Source organism: Melanotaenia boesemani, chromosome 11 (assembly GCF_017639745.1).
Source record: "Melanotaenia boesemani isolate fMelBoe1 chromosome 11, fMelBoe1.pri, whole genome shotgun sequence".
Classification (NCBI taxonomy): Eukaryota; Metazoa; Chordata; class Actinopteri; order Atheriniformes; family Melanotaeniidae; genus Melanotaenia; species Melanotaenia boesemani.
In genome coordinates, this window is record NC_055692.1 from 21,543,620 (window position 1) to 21,566,257 (window position 22,638).

Below are 22,638 nucleotides of genomic sequence, written 5' to 3' on the forward strand. Positions count from 1 at the left end.
GGTGGAATAAGTTTTCACCGAAAAGCCCCACCTCCTGTTGAGAGAGCGAAAGCGTAATGACTTCACGAGCTGGGTCACTTGTAGGAAAGGTGTTCACAGTGCAGCACTCAGCAACACGCGCAGATCGTTAGAAAGAAAGAAAGACAGAAAGAAAGAAAGAAAGAAAGAAAGAAAGAAAGAATAATAAAGTTTGATCCAGTGATAGCTATGAAGCTTGTTTAAGATCTATACTTTGCTAACAAACTGTTTCACCACGTATTATCAATAAATGAAAAGCCCATGAAAAATTTAACATGAATAAGAATTGTTTGCGTCATTTAGAGCGGCTGAGAGCATTGCAGTCGATTTGGTTCTGCCAGTCTCTCTTTGTCTCTCTCTTTGTCTTTGAATTGGCCCCTGCTGGCCCTTGGCAGACTCCAGAGAAGCCAGTAACAGTGCTGACCATCTCTCAACAAGCTAAAGAAGGACCAATTTCATGGGAACTGAGTCTGAGGCAGGCAAGGAGGCTGTTTCAGTTTTTAAGAGTGGCTGGGGGTCTTTTTCAGCCACCGCCTACAGTGACACACACCCAAGCTGACAACATGCTCATACAAACATGCATTCATTCACAACTCATTCATGCACACACAACATAATCTATAAAGTCTGTCATGGCATCCAGACATGCAAAGTGCAGCCTCAGACTTCCTTACTCACATACAATGGACAGCCATCCAATGGTATTTATCACTGGGTCACTAGCACAAGGGTTTAAGATCTTGGATTATGGGAATGTTCCTGAGCTCTGTAATTTACTTAGCTGCCATTCTTAGATAATCCAGGACAAATGCAGAGGATAAAAGTCATAAGTTTTTAATAATCTGAACTGTCAGTCTAAAGTTGGCTTTGTCCTCACAAAAATATACTTACTCACATTAGTGTACATTTAATAGCCTTATTATTCTTGGCTAAACAGTTCACAATGACTAAGTAATCCTCATGCATTTTGTCGCAGTCACCCAGTGAAGTCACTCCTGTGAGGAAAAACTTCCATTTAAGGCAAAGATTTTCCATTATTTTTTCTTCTTCTTCTTCTTCTTCCTTGGTATATTTTTTACTGTCAGGTTTGCAGCTGTTTTTGTTTTTTTAAATATATAATATTAATAATAAGAATAACAAATACTCACACTGTAAACGTTCCTGCTTTTGGTAATCACCATTGTGTTTTTTTTGTTTTTTTCAGTTTTTTTTTTTTTTTTTTGTGTGTGTGTGTGTTTTTGTATCCGAGTATCTATATATCTATGTGTACACATCTCATGGGCTTGTGGTTGGGGTGTCGGGGTGTAAAGTAATGTGGGCTGGCATGATTTTATTTTTCATCATTGGTGTTTTATTCTTTCTTGCTCTTAATTGTTTAGTCTTTTTTTTTTAACAATGTAAAGCACTTTGAGCAGCAAATATCTTGTGTATGAGAAGTGCTTTACATCGAGGATGCATGTCTAGTTAGTAAAAGGATATATATATATATATATATATGGTCTTTTTAACTAAAATGACTAGGCATGCATCCCACTCAGACTATGCTGTTTCAGGCTGAGTTTGCATGCCAAAGGGACAAGAAGCTTGACATCCTTATACCCCTATTATTCATACAACTTCCTGTCATTAGAGGCTCTCCTGCTTTTCCAGCTTTTCTTAACCATGGAAGTGAACTGCAGTGCTGTTATGCTCCACTTCAGAAGACTTTGGCATTTCCTTTGCTGGGGTGTGGTGGCAGCTGTTGTTGGAGATGGGGTCTAAATGTAGGAGTTTTGTGTGTCTACTGGGATTTGGATGCATGTGTGTGTGTTGGCTAATAGGGATTTTCTCCTCATTTGCTTAAACTTCTCCAATTGTGTGAGACTTTCTGCTCAGTTTCCTGCCTTCCTGGCATAGCCTAAACTAACAGTTAGTGTGTGGATGACAGGGTGTTGAGTAGCCCAGTCACACACATCCTCCAAGACTCTCTAAGTGAAAATGAACTGTTCAAATGGTTGTAATCTTCTGTTCAAGTTGTCATAACTCTGACTTTTTGCCACAGCATTCTTGTATTTTGTTTTTATGTGTACCAGCTGCTTTTCACATGTCAGTCCTTGCTGCTGTATACAATGCTTTCTTCTTTCTCTTTTTTGACATTGAAAAGATAATAGATATATAGTAGCAAAAATAACTTTTGATCAACAAAATGGCATGTAGCTCATTTTGTATTGCAAATTTCATCACATCAACCTGCTATCTTACTTTGCTATTATATGATTTTTGTCTTGTTTACCGATATTCCAGCAATGTGTCTAAAAGGCTTCAAACTTGTTCACCCTTGCTGTCATGGTAATATTCAGCTCAATCATATGGATCCATATGGTGATAATTTGTAGTAGTGTAAATGAGTGGAAGTGAGTGGAAATTACACTAGTCAGAAGTAAATGCCACAGACATACACACATTTATCTTACAGGAGAACTCACTAATCTATTAGAAACTGGGGCCAAATAACACAATGATGTTCACTTAAAAGACAATTGAGGTCAATAAAGGTGCCAGACAAGGATGTTAAAGGAAAGGAAGACTCAAGCAGGAAACAAAAGACACAGGTTGAAGAGAAGGAGAAAAAGTCAAGATAGAGTGTATCTATGTCCAGCATATTTTTTGCCTGTGTGTGTATGTGTGTGAGTTAGATCTCCGCATGCTCTGTGCGTCTGGGTGTCCAGGTGAGGTCACTGCTCAGCTATGTGCCTACACAAAAACCTTGAGATATCGCTCCCTTGAGTCTCAGTGTGTACACATACTGTTGTGAGTCTCTGTGCATGAATGTGCTATTTGAAATCGCATTCCCACCTTTGCAGACACATGAAACGGGATTTTCAGAATTTGTTCTTTCTTTTGGCTTCATAAATATGAACAGTTTACTTCCTCATTGTTTTTAGATTCCTTTTCTAATGAAAGTAGACAATTTGAAACAAATGAGAAGATTGAAATAAAAGATAGAGTAATTTGTTCCACAAAGAAAAAGAGAGAGAGAGAGAGAGAGAGAGAGAGAGAGAGAGACCTTGAATTGGAGCATGGTGTCAGGATGACAAAGTATTCAGAAACTCTGCTTTGAGAGGCCTTGATTTAGAGATGAGTATGTTGTGTTTTGAGGGCAGTTTTGTTAATAGAGCAGACCTCAGACAGCAAAATAATTTAAAGAAGCACACTTGGAGGAAGATGGATTACACTAAGGAATGTGTTGTCACTTCATCTGTTGACCTCTTTTTATCTTTTAGCTTTTTATCAGAATGTCAATATCAAGCACATTTTTGTGTTTAACCCTCACTTCTTTTAGGCTCTGAACAGTTTTCCCTTATAATATGAAAAGTTCTCTGCCTGGTATGATTAAATCATATGCATCCCTCCCAAGAAAGTTTGTTGACTCCTCTATCATAATTTTCAGAACCATATTCATCTGTCCAATGCAATCAAAGTGCACTCCTCTCCACTGTACATCAGTGTCTTTTACTCTCAATTCAATTCATTTGCTCCCAAGGGCACCCTAACAGATGAGATCCAGATGTGGTGATGTCAGCTTTTGTCTATGACTCTAAAGCTGTGTTCCACGAGACTGTGGTGTGAGGGCTGGAGTACAGTTTGTGGGAAAAGTGAACACCAGTCATGTCTCATACTGGTAATCCAGCATACAGTATGTAAAGGTCTGTAATCAGTGTTAAAGTTGATGCTGGTGGCCATGAGGTCACTGCTTCAAAAAGGTAGTAAATTCCTCCATTTACAAGCGAATAAAAGGAAAATTGATGCACAATGCGTCATTCCTGGTCACCAGCCTGACTTGCTCATTTTCCCAGAAAAGTTAGATGAGTGTGATTTTAACACACATATGTCAAGTTGGCATATGGACTCAAATATTCCATTCCTCACTATTTCTACTTTCCCATGATACTCCTTAGTTACAGATCATCTGCCACACTACTAAACATCTCCATGACAACCGCTACTTCCAGGTTTTTTGTGGGTTTTTGTGATCCTTTACCATCTTTATTAAATGTCTTGGCTCATAGCGTGTTAATCCTGGTGATGCATGTGTTCAGGGAACCAGTCGGGGAGAGTTGCTGACTCAGTTTCTCATTCATCCAAATTTGAAATAGATAGTAAGAATATATTGGGGGGTAGTGTAGTTACATATGTGTGTGTGCAACATGATTAAGGCACCGATTCTGCTTATTTAGTGAGGATATTATTTTGACTAAATAGACGTAGGCAACCGGTCCCAGCCTTTTCCTCTGCTTCACAGAAAATAGAATAATGATGGTTTTTGTTTGTTTTTGTCTGTGTAATTTAAAAAAAAGAGATTTAATCTTAAACATAGAATGAAAAACAGCATCTGTAGCAAAAAGTGTGAAGATACATAAGATAAAAACCTTTAAGATACAGTAAATTTCTCTTGAACACATTTAGGTTGCACATTTGTTTCTTTCTCACTAGGTGGCGCAGCTTCATCAAACTCAGTCTATATTGGATTGCATAGAGCCTTATTTGTTGAGAAACAGTATAAATAAAGAGGGGGTGAGAGTAGTTTTGTTTTTGTTTTGAGAATTTATTGACTTAACAAAGGTTTCTACTACATTTTGTACTGATTATTAATATAACTAATTCATGAACAGATTATTAAATAACAGGAAATAATATCCATTTATTTATTATCTACCGCTTAGTCCATTACGGGCCACAGGTAAGCTGGAGCCTATCCTGGCATTTTAACAGGTGAGAGGCAGGGTACACCCTGGACAGGTCACCAGTTCATCGCAGGGCCAACATTGATAGGGCCAAACAACCATTCATACATATACAGAATTTAGAGCTACCAATTAACCTAACATGCCCGTCTTCGGACGGTGGGAGGAAGCTGGAGAACCCAAAGAGAACCCACGCATACACAGGGAGAACATGCAATCTCCACACAGAAAGGCCACCGCCCCCCAGGTTTGAACCTCCCCCAGCCGAGGCTGGAACCAGCGACCTTCTTGCTGTGAGGCTGCGGTGCTACCCACCACCACCAGTTTTTTTATTAATATTATTTCAAGGTGATCTTTTCTGCTTTTTTATAATTTAGTTGTTTTATTGTTTTGTTTTCCTCTGAAACATTCATGATGAATTTTATATGTGTATGTAAATCGCAAGCTGAATTTAGTAACTTCCTGATAAATGTGCAGACAATTTGGCTCAGATTTTTGCAGCAGTTGATGATGACAATGTATTTCAAAGCAGGAGATAATTGGCTGGAAATGCGCTCTTATAAGTAAAAATATTGAGATGGGTATTTGGGTGCATGTAGGACATGATGCAAATATTTCTCAACATACTGTAATTACTGTGTTCAGCTTTCACCATGGACATGTTATATAAATATACGTGCAAAACTCTAGCTCTTTGCTGCAAGGATTACTGTATTATTGTATTTGATAATAAAAGGCTACATACATGGGATTACTTGATACAGGAGAGCACTATGAGATAATCTCCATTCAAACTGACGATTGTAATAGTGTCATTCCATGTCAAATAATTCATTGCCAGGATGTTAAATTATTTATTTAAACAGTGGCTTTGTCATTCAGTTCGGTCTGTTTTGTTGCCCAGTATTGTATTAGGTGCTTTTTACAATTAACTACTAATCCTTCATATATATATGTGACTTTAATGTTGTGTAGTTCTGGTAAAGTATTTGTCATGTGCATTTTCTGAAGATTATTGTAATTTAATTTTATCAAACTACCCTCAAAAGATAATTATAAATGCCCCTCTTTCCCTCATCTTTGATTCACACTGACCTGGAACCCACAATGTTCCTTGAAAACAGACATATGCACAATAACAATAAAGGTGAACCGATTTCAAAAGATTAACAGTTTTAATAAAATTCAAGTCAAACATCAAAATACTGAAATGGCAAAAAAAGAAAAAAAAGTCTACATTTCTCTATTTTGTACAAATCACAGTGGTTCAAAAATATTACAAAATTTTAGTTCCAAAACATTTTTTTGCAACAGCAGCAAAACATTCTGATTGTTTTATTGTTTATTTTTAGTTGTTTTTTGTCTGAAGCCCTTAATAGTTTGTGAGTGTGGTGTGCTCTTTTCTTTGTCTTGTATCGTAACAAACACAAAAATATAAGCAGTAAATGTTAATAACACTTATATGAGTCAATGGAAACAATAGTGCATAACAATACTATACAGTATATATGATACACTTAAAAATTACAGTATAGACCAGGGGTTAGTCACACCATGTCTGTCAATAGTAACAACTTGTGCATACTATCCCATGTATACACTAACTTAGTTAATAGATACAGTGTGGTGAGCATTAAAAGGTGAGCGGTTAATACCAACGGGGACTTTTATCAAACTTCCAATACTGTGTTGTACTTTGGATAATTACTTCCTTTATTAAAGCATAACACAAATAGCGGTCACAGCTAATATCTTCATTTAACCCAACCAGTCATTCAGAGATGCTGTTCCCCAACTAAAAGGACAACAAGTCTATGCAAGATGGCAGCACTGTTTACTGCAGATAAATAATGAAAGAAGTAGAGTCCATTACTTAGAGTCTGGCTGATAGAGAAAGCCTAAGTGGAGAAAGTCAGACGCTTAATGCTTATCAAGAAAACTGGTAAATATAAAGACAGCACACAAAAAGTACAATTAGGCTACATAATAGAAAGTGCAGGCACCTGGAGGAGTGCAGAAACATTATTCCAAAATTGCTGGTTTTCTGGTTTTCTTGGTCATTTCCAAACACAAGTCATCTATTGCAAGGTTTTAGCATAGATGATTTTACATACTGAATTTCTAAAGCTCTATATGTTATCACTAAAAGTTATCAATATTAATCTAAAAACCAGTGACCACTTTCTGAAACTATTACAGAACATAAGTTAATTCTTTTCAGCTGTAAGAGACTGTGTATCAACAAAAGCTCGCTATTTCTACTTCTATGCTTGTGTGTTTCTTGGCTTAGCTCACAAAAATTTGAGCCCAGACAACTAGTTGCAGTGCTGTTAGTCTGCACAGAGATGAAAGAGTGAGATTTCACTGAAGGCACAGGAAAGGAAAAACAAAATACTTGTGTAAAATGCAAAATAAGGTGTTCTCTCAGTCACTAGGCCTCGCTTTAAAATCAGGAGCTCAGGCCTGCATAGATGGGGTGAACTGCTCTGTCCAAAATAATGTAACAATAAAAAAATAATAAAAAAAAGAGGGGGAAAAAAGACTGAACCAATGGCCTGCATGATCATGTGACAAGATGGAACCTTGGCTTATAGGGTTCAGTGTGTTGCAAATATTAAAGGTTGAATAAAATAAAAGACGTCAACAGGGTCTCTCAACCTTCTCAACCATATCTATTTCCTACAATTTTCCACCTGATAATTGTTGTTTGTTTCCTTTCATTTCATATTTTTACAAAACCCCATCAATATATCCATAAACTTCAATCACATACCCAACACTAAAAGGTTTAGAAAGTCTACTTTGTCACCAAAGAAACATGTGCCATGCTCTGTACAGATCCTTTGTTAGTAGGTCATTTAGGACATCCTAAAACGTGTACAATTTGCTTTTTTATTTTTATACCCTAAAGCCAATATCTTAAAAATGATAAGAAAGAGATTTAATTATTAAATTATCTACAGTAACAGCATACTATGTACATCTGTGGTCCTCCACAGCAGCAACAAATCCTCTGTAATCATTATCAATCCGATGTCTGTAAGTGTCCCAGCATATTATTTTAAGATATAAATTTGTTGATGCTACTGTAAGTTGTGCTGAGTGTTAGTAAAGCCGACATCTGCATAAAGCCACTCAGTAAGACAGAAACCTCTATGGAGTTCTTTGCCAACACGGCCTTAGAGAAGTTTCATAAGTCCTGATATGCAGCTTAAATGGTAAAGACATGCTACAATCTTTAGGTTTAGAAACAATCTTACATTAGGATAAATCCATGCCTACAGGAAATTTATCATCACAGACATTAAAAAAGAAAGTGCCTTCCTAACACAAATGTCACATCAAAAAATTTAGTCCACCACGCAAATAAACCACATTCTAGTAAAGCCGAAGCCACTCAGCACACAGGCCAGCTAGTGCTATTTGAAAAAACAGAAAAATTTATCTTAAAGTCAGTGGTTTCAAAGTTATCCGCAAGAAATAAGCCAGCTGTTTAAAAATGCTACCTCTCAGTCACCTGGTCAGTGGGGAAACCCAACCATAATTCAAGTCCAAGTGTCAAGAAAACATCCTGTGTGAACTTAAGGTCACATGATTAGACCTACCTATACCTATACTACTACACGGTGTGTAGCATTGAAAGGTTTGCATAAAACAAGGTATCAATTTTGCACAGGCATGGCGCAAGTTAGCTTAAAAACTCCATTAAGAAAGATAATCTCTGAGAGTGCAAAAGGAAACATCATTTTAGATTTTACAGCCAAGACATGATCCCTGTCAACTTTATTCATCATGTCGGTGACTGTTTTCTCCAACTATAAGGCACATAGACCAAGACAAGAAGCCGAATGGTTTATGCTAGCCATTAACACCATGAAGACAAAGTGATTCTTTGGAAAACTAAAGAGGCTAAAAACTCCTGATGTCCTTTCTGTTCCCCTCTTCAGGTCAAATTTTTAAAATAGGATGATTTCAAATATCCATGGAATCAGGTTTGTGTGCTCATAATGCTTACTGAGATTTGTTCACATTTTTTTTTATAGAGATGGATCTGTTCAATTCTCACTTGGGCCTCTTGAGATCTTATCGGACTTCTATTTCAGTAGCTGAAAATGACTTTACTCGCCTCCCATGGAAAACAGCAAAACACACCACATCTCTCGCATAATCTATCTCCTACAGTCGCCTGGGTAAATCTGAGGGGTGTAAACCCAAGAACAGAGCAACGTGCTAATAGAAACTCACCACAAGATCTTTTTCTTTTTTTTTTTCTTTGTTTTTTCTCCCCCCACATTCAGCAAAAGAAATTAGCACCCTTAACAAGAAAATCAGTCTCCTTAAACCGCCTGCTGTTTGAAACAAAAATCATAACTTGAATTTCTATTTAATCTCAATTTTGTGGTTAGAATGAAAGCAAAACATATCACACTTTTTCTGAATATAAAAGTAATTACAACCCTCACTGGCTTATTTGTAATATCAGAAACCTACGGGCTCTTCAATGAGTTATGACCTTTTAGAAAGTGCTAGTAAATGGAGAAGAAATGAAGAAATGAATGTTCTTTGCAGATAGACACTAAACAACTAGAGATGCATGAAGCCTCAACATAAAGTGGACATTAATGTTGGTTTTTTAAGCACCAATTTCAATTCCAGCAACAAAAATGGAAGGCAATTTTGTGCAGTGAAGCTTTTTTCCTGACACCAAAAATCAAAAGTGACCCCCCCCAACCCCCCCCCCCCCCCAATCATGTCGGATTCATATATCATCTTCCACTGCCACTGTCAAAAGTCACACCCCTCTTCTAGTAAAAAAAATAGAAAAACAGGACAAGCAAAAGTGAAGAGGGTGAGGAAGAACGACAGCTTTGGTACTTTGGTAATCAGGTGAAAACCAATAACATGGTGAATGTGCTTTAGCTTTTTTGAACACTTTCCAAGAATTGAAGTTATACTGACGATCTCTATAACTAAAACTAGGTAAAGAAACAGGCATAAAAAGAAAAAAAACCTGCTAGGTTAATGCCAGGGCCCTGAGCAGTGCTGCCCCTAGTGGTGTAGGGGTGTAAAGGCAGGCTGGCTTAGGTGCTTTAATGCAACCTTGTGATCGTGGACGTTTAACACTGTATCCATCGTTCCTCTGTGGCAGAGGTATCAAGTAAGGCTAGCCCTCTTTACGCCCATCATTGCTGTAGAGTGGCTATATGAGGATTTATGAAAAGCAGGTTGACGAAACCAACTAATCAAGGACAGCTTGTGTTTAGCTTTTTTTTTCTTTTCTTTTTTTTTTTTTTTTGCTAGTGTAGAAGAAAAGGGTGGAAGGTGCCATTTGATGATTAAAAAAAGACTATAATAGAGGCAAATTTCTGCAATCAAATCTCTTAGCAGGAAGCTTGATCACAGAGATTTGAGTTGCTAAATGTTTTAAGGTTACCCTTGCATTTTTCATATATGGACTTGCAAAGGCAATCATTCATTTCCTTGGAGTAGTGTTTACTATTTCCCCTGATAACAGTGTCTTAGAATGCACATTAAAATGCGTAAAGAGGTTAAATAATATTGAACAATTATAATTACACTGATAGTTTCAGTTCCTGGCAATCCAGTGCTGGTTTTTTTGAAGCGTGGATCACTGCCATGGATCTGTGAGTGCAAGATAACAGTCTGTGTAGAAGTGAAGGCAGAGGTAAGCATCCCCCCCACCCCACCCCAAGGGGCGCTGCAGTGGTCAATGTGTAATAGTCATTAAGGTCAATGTGAAGGATGGAGACTGAGAGAGAAAGAGAGCCCTTAGTCCCAGTCTAATCACTCAAAGGCTGAGACACTGTGAGTGCTGATGGAGGGACAGAGCATTTATGGAGGGGACAAAGGGTTGCACTGCACCGCCACAGGCCTTTATAGATCAGGGCATCTGGGAAGCACTCAGCTTGGAAGCATCACTCAATCATAATATCCTACACACATACTCACACATCCATACTCATACCATTCATTTGGGTTCACATCTGTCACATGACATACCAAAATGCACTCGTGGTCACCCACAATTACGGTATAAAGAGGCACATACATTCCCCCAAGCATGCAGACATTCAGGCATATTAGGTGTTATTTCACCACTGATAGAGGTTTCAGAGTCATCCTCCTCTATATTCGTACAGGAGTGGGTTAGCTTTCCACAATCATCCAGGCCTGGATGAAAAAGTTAGTGGAGGAAACCCTTCAGGAGACGTGTGGAGATGAAGACGGGTGCCTCCAGAAACACCAGCCCCGTTTGGTGTGTTGCTTGCGCAGGATCTCTTCCTCGCGCTCACGCTCCTTCCGAGAGCGCAGATAGCGATCTTCCTCCTTCAAGAACCACACAGGGGGCCAGCGCTGCTTCTCAAAGTGCTTCTGGTTTTCTACAGAGAAGAGTGCAAATAATAAGTTTGCAAATGGAGGAGCAAATGTAAGTTTTTTTTCCTTAACAAATCACTTAAGGTACAAATGTTTTATGTACTATTACTGTAAATTAACTGTATTAATGCTTTTGCAGAGAGAAAAATGCTAATAATAATAATAATAATAATAATAATAATAATAATAATAATGATGCCCTTATTCTAACTGTTTGCTATTGAAAGTCACTTTTCCTGTGATGTCATTGCAATAAGCTGACAATTAGATAGATGGATGGATGGATGGATGGATGGATGAACGGTCAGACAGGCAGACAGATGTAAATTAAATAAAATATAATTAAATGAAAAGGGGCTTATTAAGATCAAGAAAAGAATAAGGTCTGCACTGTACCTGGAGACATGGCCTTCATGTCTTTGGGAAACTTGCGGCAGATGCTGTTATAATTAGTGCAGATGTGATGGAGACACCATGCTGACAGTTGTTTGGCATTGTGGAACTGTAAAAAGAAAAATAAATAATTATTAGTACTTTGAAAAAAAGCAAACATCCCCAAAATTTAACTTAGTCAAAAGAGAATATATAGATGGATTATGAAACATGTTTATGGAATTAATCCATAATAAATTATAGAGCAATCTTTAAGTGAACATCTATTACTACTTTAAAAAATATACAGTTTCCATTCAAAAGTAATGAATTAAAAAGTCATTGTTATTTGAAGAAGGGAGAAAAAGGCAGACCTGTGCAAGCTCAAGGTAAGCCAACACCTGCCCATCAATGTCCACTCCTTTGACCGCCACCTGGAGGAGCTCATCCACAGCGTGCTGCTCTGAAGAGGCACAAAATGGACAGCACTATGTCAGTATTTGTTGTTTCCATGCACATGGGTCTGCATCTTTATCTCCATGTCATAAATTCTTTATCTGTCAACCAGGATTGAAACTAACCACTCTTATTATCCTAAGTGTGTCAGTAATAAAAAGAGATCTTGAAGTGCAAAGATAAAGTATTACCAAAACTATCCTTGGCCACATCTAAACAGTGCAAGATATTCAAGTGAATGAACATTTGTCTCTCCAGCATTTGTGAGGCTCCACAGAGAATCTTTACCAGTGAGGGCGACAAGGCGTGGCAAACAGAGACAGTTGGCCAGAACAATCAGTTCCATGGGCTCCAGACCAGGGCAGGGAGTCAGGAGGCCGCAATACAGGAACTCAAGCACCCCACGCATACTGGCCGTAGTGGTGTTAGGAATGGATACCTGAAAAATGACCAAATCATAAGAAAATAAATAAACAAACATGAAAAATTCAGCACATAAATATAACAAATTAATTAGACAGGGATTCTTTTTTTTTTTTAAGTCAAATATGTCTTTTTTGTTAAGGCACAAAGCACAGAAAGTGATGTGTGTATTTGGAGGTCAGAGGATAAAATGTTCTGGTCACATCCTCTTTTATCTTTGCTCAGTTGAGAGAACTGTCTAGGGGGCTAGTGATGTGCCCTAACTGAAAAGGTCCAATGCACACACAAGCCTGCCATGCTGCCAATAGTTACAAACACATCCAGTCATAATGTAATCTAAAGCTGAACACATTTTCAGAAATCAAAACAGATGAGAACACTCCAAAGAGATACACAGGGATTTCTTAGGTCTTGTGCTTTTCTAATAAAATGATCTTTTGCCGTTACAGGTTTAAACGTGTGACAGTGATTCAAATGTGTAGAACTAAACGTGTTGAAGTTTAATTTAAATCCCAAAAAATGACCTATTAGTGCAATGTTTAAAATTGGATTAATCTAACATTTATTTGGACACCAAAGTCTAAAAAAATAACAAAAAAAAACATTTACTTGTAATAGTTTAGTTGCTCTCTCTTAGACCTAAGTGACTATATGCAATGGTCATTGCCTCCCATTCTAGGGATTTAAACATGCAAGAACATAAAAATGAATAAGCTCTTTCTCACAGCTTAATTACTGTACATTTGACCAACACTAATTCAATGGCATGTAATAAAGTTTAAACTGCAAGAGGATGGAAGGAAGGAAGATGATTAAAAGTGTTGACCTGACCCCTTGAGGAGCTCTCCGAGTCTACCCACTATGACACTTTTCAGCCTCCACTACAGCAACCAATTAGGTGAATGTCAGCATGGTGCGACCTCTCTTTATATTAGAAAAAAGACACAACACAGAAACAAGGGTGGTCTCTAAAGCATAAAGCGCCAGCTGAGACCTGGAAGTATTAATGAGAGGACACACTAATAATGACAACACATTCATGGATAAGACCCATCATCATGTATTATAACAAAGTGTTTAGACTAAAAAAGTAAACAATGCAATCTGACTGAAAGACAGGGAAAACTGCTGTGATATATAGCATATGTACATTTGATTTAGGTCACTAAAGACTGCAACTAAACAGAAGTGAAATAAATATAGAATAAAAAAGACAAAGCAGGAAGACATCACAGATAAGATATAGTTTTAGAAGAAAGAGGTTTTTTTTAGTAAGAAGCTTAGCAGACTCATTTTTGAAACACTAAGCTTTTCAGCATGTAATACTCCACTAAAATTAACACTGGCACGGTGAGCAGAAGCCACATAGTGACAAACTATGGTGACACACAATAGTTAATAATCCATAAGTGTACCATGACACACTCGGTGGCCAGTTTGCTTGATGGCCCGCACAGAAAACAAACCCAAAAGCTGATTACACATCTTTTGCTGAAACTAATGGCTCATGGTCCAGAAAATGTTCATGTTGTTAAGTTGCTAACAACAATAATTGCAATAAAAACAATTAGAATATCCCCCTAAAAATACACGAGTGTATGCCATTCTGCACCAACGAGAATAGCCCGTTATCACACAGCAGCAAGAACACTGAAATGTGTGAATATAAAATACTGAAAAGAAAATAGTACGGCACTGGCTGATCACATGCTACTCTCACAGTTATAGAATTATAGGTTCTTTTTATTTATATATAACAGATTTATAAGATGGTGGCTGGTTTCTCATTTTCTTAACAAATGCAGCCACTTCATTTTGCAAATCTTCAAAAAGGGTTTTTCCTAATTTGTGTCAGCACAGATGCTGATGTAGACAAGTTAATAAAATGAGAACATCAGATGTGTCAGATTTGAGGAATTCTGTTATTGTGCCATGCTCTTAAATTTCTGCTCCCATCTGCCCAAAAGGGAGAAAACAGTTTTACACACTTTATCTGACACTGAAATAAGTTATTTTCAAAGCCATCTTACAACCCAGCTACAGCAGCTTGCTGCAGACATTTACAATCTAAATAGCTATTTAAATATAAAAAGCTTCTCTGTAACAAGAAATGCAGATACATTTACATGAAAATAGGAAAACACTGTTTAACATAAGCAAACGTTGACAGTTACATTGTGTTGTCATTCTTTGTTTCTTTGTTTCTAGAACACCTGCTCTTTGCCAGCATCATGCCATAAACAATGGCACAGCAGACAGGAACTGTTTAAAGTAACCATTGACAACAGCAGCCCACCAACAGCAAATATTGTGCTGCATCAGCAACAACTGGCTGTGGTGGGGTTTCACACAAACTTTTGCAGTGTGCTCTGTAATAAGAATCCAGGCTTTCAAGGTGAAAATATAAACTGCACATCAGTTCCTAATGATGTTATCCCTTTTATTACCACATCTGTGACTGTTTGTGAGGGAACTTTCAGGTATTCTGAGAATCTCAGTAACTTAAACACTCTATGTCAGTAACTTCCTTTGTGGTTAGGTCAGGTCTGGCACGTATGGATTGCCACAAGAAACTGAGCACACCTGAAGTAACTAGACCCACCACTTGGGAAATGCTAACCTCAGAATAAGGGCCTTTTTTACTTTAAGTATTGATGCAGTTTATCAAAATATCCTAATTCTGCTCTTACAGAAGCCCTTGCACAAGTATTTTAATATTTCTATCTGTAGCAAGCTTGCCTTTGATAAACTGGCAGTTGCACATGATTAAAACGAGAGGACAGAAATTAACATATGTTTCGTTGGTAGAAACATTCTGTGGTTTGCATGATGACAAAGTGAAGAGTGACACAGCTACAGGAAGTCAGGTTCAGGAAGTACTTGTTTTTTTGTGAGTTTTTGAGCATGTATGTGCCTGCAGTGACTTTCATTATTCTTAGCACTTGCATTTATTATTCAGATGAACTGCAGACACACACTTCGATTTCTAAGAAGGCTGACTTGTTCATGTAAGGGATACGAGAAGGCAAGATGATATGAGCATGGTTTGGTTAATTCTTCAAGAAAGGTTTTATTTTTTAGTTTTTATTTAGGTGCATTTTATAGTGTATGTCATAATTTTGTGTGCAAAACATTAATGGGGCTGATAATCCCACAGCTAAAACCACATCTGTAAGTGAGGCAAAGGTTTGTGGGTCAACCTGATAACAGAGCGAACAGTCAGCACAGTGAGAACAAGTATAGTGCTCGTGTTTTTACAATGTCATTTTACTAGCAAGTCATCAACATGATAAATCTTATCTAAGTAAGTCGTACACCTTTAGTCCATTTTTATTCTTTTATCAGTAACATCTGTATGCTGATTACGAGTGTGTAATTGTCTTGCTGCTAAAAGGCTGTCCTGGCTTTTCTGCTATCTGAATTTCCCAAGATTTAGGATACAGACACTCAACCCCCTTTAAAAACTTAAAGGTAACTCCATCCTCACACACTTTCCAGTATGTCTGAACTCACCTCCTCAATGTAACTTTCCATGAAAGAGCCACGGAACATGGCAGCCATCCAGTCGCAGCTGGAGATGAGCAGGGGCTTGTGGGCCGGGAGGCAGCCATCATCCATTCGGAACACCACATCTAAAACCGGGGTGGGAAAAGAGCGTTCATCTCGGAGAATGCCACAGAAGCCCAAGCTACAGAGGGGGGAAAGACAGACGAGGCAGACGTCCAGACACGCACACAGGCAGACAGAAGGCCAGACAGACACACAGAGACACATAGACACAGGTAGACAGACAGAGAGATAAATTGACAGGGGGACAGAACAGCTTCTGGCTAAGAGTCAGGGAAGGAGAGGAGAGGTAGAGTTGTAGGTCATGGAGCAAATTCTGTGTGAACTTGAGCTTTGTTAAAGAAAGTGGTGCAGTAACAGGAAAACACACTGACCATGTCACTACATGGGCATTCTTAGTCAAAACAAGGGATATTGTTCATCTTTATGCGGATCCTTAGTTATAAGTGGGGTAAAGTAAACATGTTGGTGCAATTGTATACATAGACTACAATTAGCCTACTAGCAGGGTACAAATAAACATAATAACGGCAACCACAATTGGGGAAGTAGAAAACGAAGTAAATGTGATGTCTTGTTCAGAAACAGTGGACACTGGTGTTGGCTGCCAACACTGTGACTACGTGCAAAGACAACAGCCAAGGGGAGACAGACAACCACGTAAACATGAGACAGTATGCACATAAGAGCAAGCACAAAACAAACAAGCAGACTGAGAAAACTGTCATCAAGTCAAACGATGACTTAAAAAGCTTATCATCAAGCAGAAAAACTGAAACATACAAAATACTCATTTTAGTATTTCAACAGCAAATCATGATCAAATGTACAGAGGTTGTACATTTTCAGAACATTTTCAGAAGATGAAAGAGAGTGCTGGAAATGAGCAAAATCTTTCTGATCTTATTCACGCATTCTCTTCACCAACCTGCCATGATCCTCACATTCGCACATATAACCACACACATGCACACACAAACACCAATGCTTCAAATGCTGTTGAAAGTGCTAAGGCACAGAATGGTTGGCACTTTGGTTTACCAGCAAATGTCCCTTTATTGAGGCACTCTTTGATGCGGTTGGCTCTGCGGACATGGAAGGCTTTGGTGATTTCCTGGTTCATGAAGCTTTCTCTGTTCAGAACATTGGCGACCATCATTCGCAGGTCAAACACCTCGAGCAGCTCAGCGATGGTGGCCACCTGCATCAGATCACCTCGGCCCTCATCCAGACTACCTGTGTATAAGTACTGAAGCACCGCCTAAAAATCCAGAAAATCCAGAAGTATAATAATAATAATAATAATAATTTGTTTCTCAGTTAACACTAGAAGGTTTGGAACATTTGCAGTCTTCATGTTAGAGTTACATCGTTTTCATTTTATTACCTTGAATGGTTCCTCTTGTATGAGTACATCCATGGCTACCACAGTCATGAGTCGTGGCCGTCCAGTCATGGGATCATCAACATGCTCCAAACACACACTCAGGAAACCCCTTCCCCATCCCGAAAGTGCTCGACCAGTCCCTAGTGCTCCCAGGAAGAACTGGGCACGAGAAGGAAGTGCATTATCACTCTGGGAAGTCCTCAAAGAGCACTGCTGGAGCAGCTGGGGTCGATTCGGGCCCCTCACGCCCTCTCCTACCCCATCTTTATCAATGTCCAGGCTCTTGGTGCGCCCAGCTTGCTCCTTGGCTCCTCTCCTGTTCTGTTCATCTTCCTCCCCACTTTCAAGATTTTCCTTACTCTCCTGTTCCTCCTCCTGTAGCCCCACAAATGACCCACCAAGATCAAGGGTGAAGAGGTCATAGAATTTGGAGCAGGATGTAGCCAGATAGACTTTGTGCGCAAAGACACGAGTAGAGCCACCCTGTAGAAGGAAAAGAACATCGGCACACAGAGGCTGACAGAAAAGGGAATCGGGGCCCTCACCATCTGTCAGTGGGGGGTCTGGGATGCCCACTATGGGTCGTGGTGGGCGTGGAGGCAGGAAAGGTGCCTGGAGAAGAGGTCTTTGGACCTTTTTCAGGTGGGACTTCCAAAACTGCAGATGTCGGCGGGAAATAAGGGCAGCACGGATGGCATTGTCAAAAACATCTTTGACTCCGAATTGGGCAACAATGCTGGTCTCATAGTAGGGAATACCAAGTTCCTTTGCCACTTCATGGCCTCTCTCTGGAGGAAGAATATCTGTAGGTTTGATGGGCCTGTGAGTCAGAAAGAGATAATGATCTGTATGATGACAGTACTGAGATAAAGAAGTAAGCCCAAACAGGATGGAGGAAGTATCATAACAACACCAAACATTCATGCCAAGACAAAAAATGTAATTTTTTTTTAATCAGTCCACTTTAGTAATTATTTTAACATGTTTTTTTAGTATTTATGCAGCAGACATGATGGTTGAGAAGACAAAGCCAATGACAAGCATGACAGTGAAAATGGTGTAGTTGGGTAGCCAGGTTCTTATCTGTAGTGAGTCAGTAACTGTTATGAAGCTCTTACTAACCACTGATTAACTGGACAAGCTCCAAATACAATTTTTACTGAAGTCACATTGGTGTTGGTGTTATCACATGATGTCTGTTAAAGGCTGATGAAGAAGGTATCTCACTTTGCTAGTGGCCGTCGTGCACGGTTAACTGCATCCAGGTCAGCATAGCGCAGATCCAGCTGGCAGCCAACCAGGATGATGGGTGTTCGGGGACAAAAGTGCTTGATCTCCGGGAACCACATGGTGCGAACGTGGCGCAGGGAATTGGGATTAGCCAGGGAGAAGCAAAGCACCACTACGTCAGACCTACAAAGAAAGATGTGAAAGAAAAACTTCTCATTTCCTTTACAGCATTTTTACTTAAGACAGGAAGAGGCAAAGCAGAGCTGATTTATTACAGCATGAATAGGTAATGTCAGTCAACACAGGACATGTAGTCTTTGATAGATTGAAGGGAACCAAAAAGAGAGGCATTAAAAAAGGTCAATGCTGACTCACTGAACCTGTCAGTTTATGTTAAAATATGTGCCACGTGTGAATGGAAGATGCTTATTTCAGCTCTTGCAAAGCATTGTGGGAGCATGGACAGCACCTATGCTAAAGCTTTAAGTCTGGACCTTTGGGCTGATTATTTGTGTGGCTTGTCTCTCTTTATCTCTCTTGCATAAATCTTTCTAAGACCTTGAAGGCAGCATGGGCCACAAACGGAAGGCTAAGAATAGATCAGGACACACACACAGATCATCTGATGTGTCTGAGCAAGGAGACAGCAGCACTTACAGCTGATCTCCCACAATGATATTTCAACAACAAGTTGCTGCATGTTTATCTGTGTTTAGGTAATGTTTAATTTGTGTCACTGACATGGATCTTTCAGTACAACAAAAATGCTGACTGGGAAAAACCTATTTGAATTCCTAAACCATCTTCTTCCCCAGTAATACAACAACACAGGACTTTGAACCCCAGCAGAAAAAGACTACTCAGACTTATGTAACTCGTGTGTAGCATTAATCATTCATAGCTTGAAGGCAGTTTAAATGAAGACTGTATTTCAGATTTTTACATTTGCCTAGTATGAAAATATCATATTTTAAGAGAATTCATGGGGAGACTTGATTTGCATGACATATAGACAATGAACCTGACGTCCTCCTATCTACAAAGAAAAGGTGAATGAATATTAATTACTTCAAGAGGACTTGTAGCATTAAATCAGTTGGGACATTTTTTTGTAGTATACACATTTGTTCCATAGTCCTCTTCACTTCTACTAATGTAATTTCTAAAAAGCTCTGGATCGCAAGGACATAATATACAAAAGCCAGGATTTACACCACACTGCCACCAAACTGCCATTAGCACTTTGTTAAAGGCTCATTACTATAGCTTATGGGTTAGTCTGTATGAGGTCATACTGTGTACATGCTTTTATTCTCACAATGAAAAGCTTTTTTTCTTCCTTTTTTTTTTTTATAAAGACAAACTTTGGCTTGCTGCAGTAGTTGACCATATATGCCACTCTATTTAAATATACAAACGGCATCAAGTAATAGTACTATTCAGAGTAGTTTCAGCTGACTTGACTACAGAAAGTGTGAGGTTTTCAATACTGCCTACGTGTGTCAGAGGCACAGCCATGACCTTTATGAAATGGCATGCCCATTTTTACTGTATTGTAAGAATCAGTTCAATATTTCATAAAATCTAGACCTTCAAAAGAAAAAATCTCATTCGTGTCAACTTTTTCCTGGCCCGTCCCCCCTGCCTGGCTGCCCATCAAAACTTTTCTAGACCCGGGTCTGCATAGAAAGTATAAATCCTGTCTATCACATGTCAACTACTGTTTTTTAGAGAAGTGTTCTACTCTGATTTGTATCTCAGAACCTGTTTATAATTTACTTCATCACATTTATGGCGCTTAAATGATGACATGGGTCTGATTGACATGAGACTGATAAATTTTGCTTACTGTTGCTAGTGTGTCCAAAAACAATACTTTGGGGTAAGTATGTGCCGGTACGAACCATGAACCACGTACCGCTAGTTTCCTCCTTCTCAGCTTAACGATAAACAAGCGAAACAACATTTTTAAATATGGAAAGAGTTCGGGTGTTAAACCCTCTCACCAGGAAAAAAGTGGGGGATGAGGGTGTGTTAATTTCATTTAAAAAACACAATTAGTCACGCCTGTTAATGTGTTTTTTTTTTACAGCTATAATTTTGATCAAATTATTACTGCTAGACTTCTGTTCAAATGACTCCACCACATCTTATTTGCCATGTATACCAACTGGCTCCACCCGCAACTGGCAAACGAAATTTGTGCTCAGTGCAACACAAGTACAAACTGGCTGAGGTTAAGTTTAGCTTAGCCTATTTTCAGGCTGTTACCATTTTCTCAAAAAGACTGTTCTTCTTCTATAAAAGCATGTGACAGTCAGACAATGTGATGATTTGAGTTTTGATCTCAACCAAAGCCTACAGAGGCAGGTGTGAAGGAGGGCAAGAGTGGCAAAGTGTTGAGTGCATGGAGGAGGCTAATGATGGAGGTTAAAAGGCTGATTAGGTGAACTGGGACATGGAAGGTGAAGTGAAGCAGTGGAGAGGAGTCTGAGGTAAGGGTTCAAGTAAAGGAAAAGGTCCGGATGAATGAGTGGAGGAGCAGAGGTAGCAGAGAAGGAGGACAAGCAGGAGAGGAGATGGTGATGCCAGTTAGGCATGCAGGAAGAAAACAGCTGAGCTGGCATTGTGTCTTTGTCAGCTGACTGCAGGCTGACAGAGTGGATAAACACATACATATTCACACACACACACACACAAATAAATGCATTAAAACAGACACACAAACAGGGGAAGATAACCGTAAATGTGCAGACATAGAAATAGTGGGTAAAGAGGAGAATAAATATGAACTGAACTATATGCAAGCAACAAAAATATAACACAAAGTGTGTCAGCAATGGGAACTTTGCATAACAGGAACAAGGTGACATGTTATATAAAATGCCTCCAACCAACCCTGACAAAACTCACTGGCTGAACAATCTGATGTGTGGAATGATAAAAATATCGGATTAACTTTTCCATGTTAATTATTTATTTTGATGTCCTATATGAACCTCTTCAAATGGTCTGGATTTATACAGCATTAATCATTTTAAGCCCTCTTAATGACAGTGGAAGAACAACAACCTTTCACACACATTCATACATCACTTCTTAGTCTATACAGCTTAAAGCTCGTGCATGATTTTTTTTTCTCTCTCTTTTTAAAATCACACACACACACACACACACACACACACACACACACACACAGAGAGAGAGAGACAAATCAATAAAAAAAAATCACAGAGGGCAATTTGAGGTTTGCTTTCTTGCCGAAAAACTTGGAATCAAACCAAGATCTTCCAGTTGAACCATAACTAACCCACCCCATGGTTGAGTTTGGTCACTGTCAATCAAATTAGCATTTGCTGATTGTGCTTTAGCAATAAGTACTTTTGCATTTCATGCCAATAAAGCAGCTTTAACAGAGGGATGGAAAGTAAGAGGATAGAGTGATGATCCAAGCACGTCTGGTGGAGGAAGGATGTGACAGCTTAAGAGAGTTCAATCAAAAAACATGGCTACTGGATTAAACACACCAAAAAAAAAAAAAAACCTTTTTGGTAAGTGAATGTTAGGTTTTGTGGGTGAGACTGATTAATTATGTTGTTATCCCAAGTCTTCAAATCAACCCAACAATAAATTTGGCGATACATGAGCTGCGGGAAACTGTGTCATTGTGTTTATACAAATCTCTCGGCTGAGCCAGTTGTGAAAATGGAATGTGTTTCAAGGTAATTAACCTTGTGGTCTGCCTGCAACTGCGTTACTGGGTCAATGACTAAGTTCTGGCTGTGAGACTGCTTCAGACTGTGTGCTCGTGTGTGCAAATGTGTTCGCTTACCTGCCATAGGCAAATCGCCTGTCTTTGTGATGATCTCCAAATGTGTCCCATAGCCTTAGGGACACACTGACCTCATCAACTACATCACGAGATCTCTCCAGCACCTGCACACAGACACATATTCCTGTAATCAGGTGAAAAGTCTTCACTTCATTCAAAGGTTTGCATTTAAGTGAAATTGAGAGATTATTTGTTCATTATACTAAAGGAATATAAAACAGAAAAAGGACAGT

General features: G+C 38.9%; 1 protein-coding gene across 5 annotated transcripts in view; it reads right to left on the reverse strand.

Moving 5' to 3' along the window:
• Positions 1–6,961: 6,961 nt before the first annotated feature.
• The window catches only part of rhobtb4 (Rho related BTB domain containing 4), a 38,186-nt gene continuing 22,509 nt past the window's right edge, over positions 6,962–22,638 (reverse strand). For all 5 annotated transcript variants that reach the window (XM_041998779.1, XM_041998780.1, XM_041998778.1 and 2 more), the window contains 9 exons: positions 22,406–22,509; positions 18,571–18,756; positions 17,344–18,163; positions 16,998–17,217; positions 15,903–16,021; positions 12,255–12,405; positions 11,885–11,973; positions 11,535–11,640; positions 6,962–11,143 (listed from right to left, as the gene is read on the reverse strand). In XM_041998779.1, coding sequence (XP_041854713.1) covers positions 10,965–11,143; positions 11,535–11,640; positions 11,885–11,973; positions 12,255–12,405; positions 15,903–16,021; positions 16,998–17,217; positions 17,344–18,163; positions 18,571–18,756; positions 22,406–22,509 — 1,974 coding nt within the window. In that variant the 3' untranslated portion in view covers positions 6,962–10,964. The remainder of the gene's footprint in view (positions 11,144–11,534; positions 11,641–11,884; positions 11,974–12,254; positions 12,406–15,902; positions 16,022–16,997; positions 17,218–17,343; positions 18,164–18,570; positions 18,757–22,405; positions 22,510–22,638) is intronic.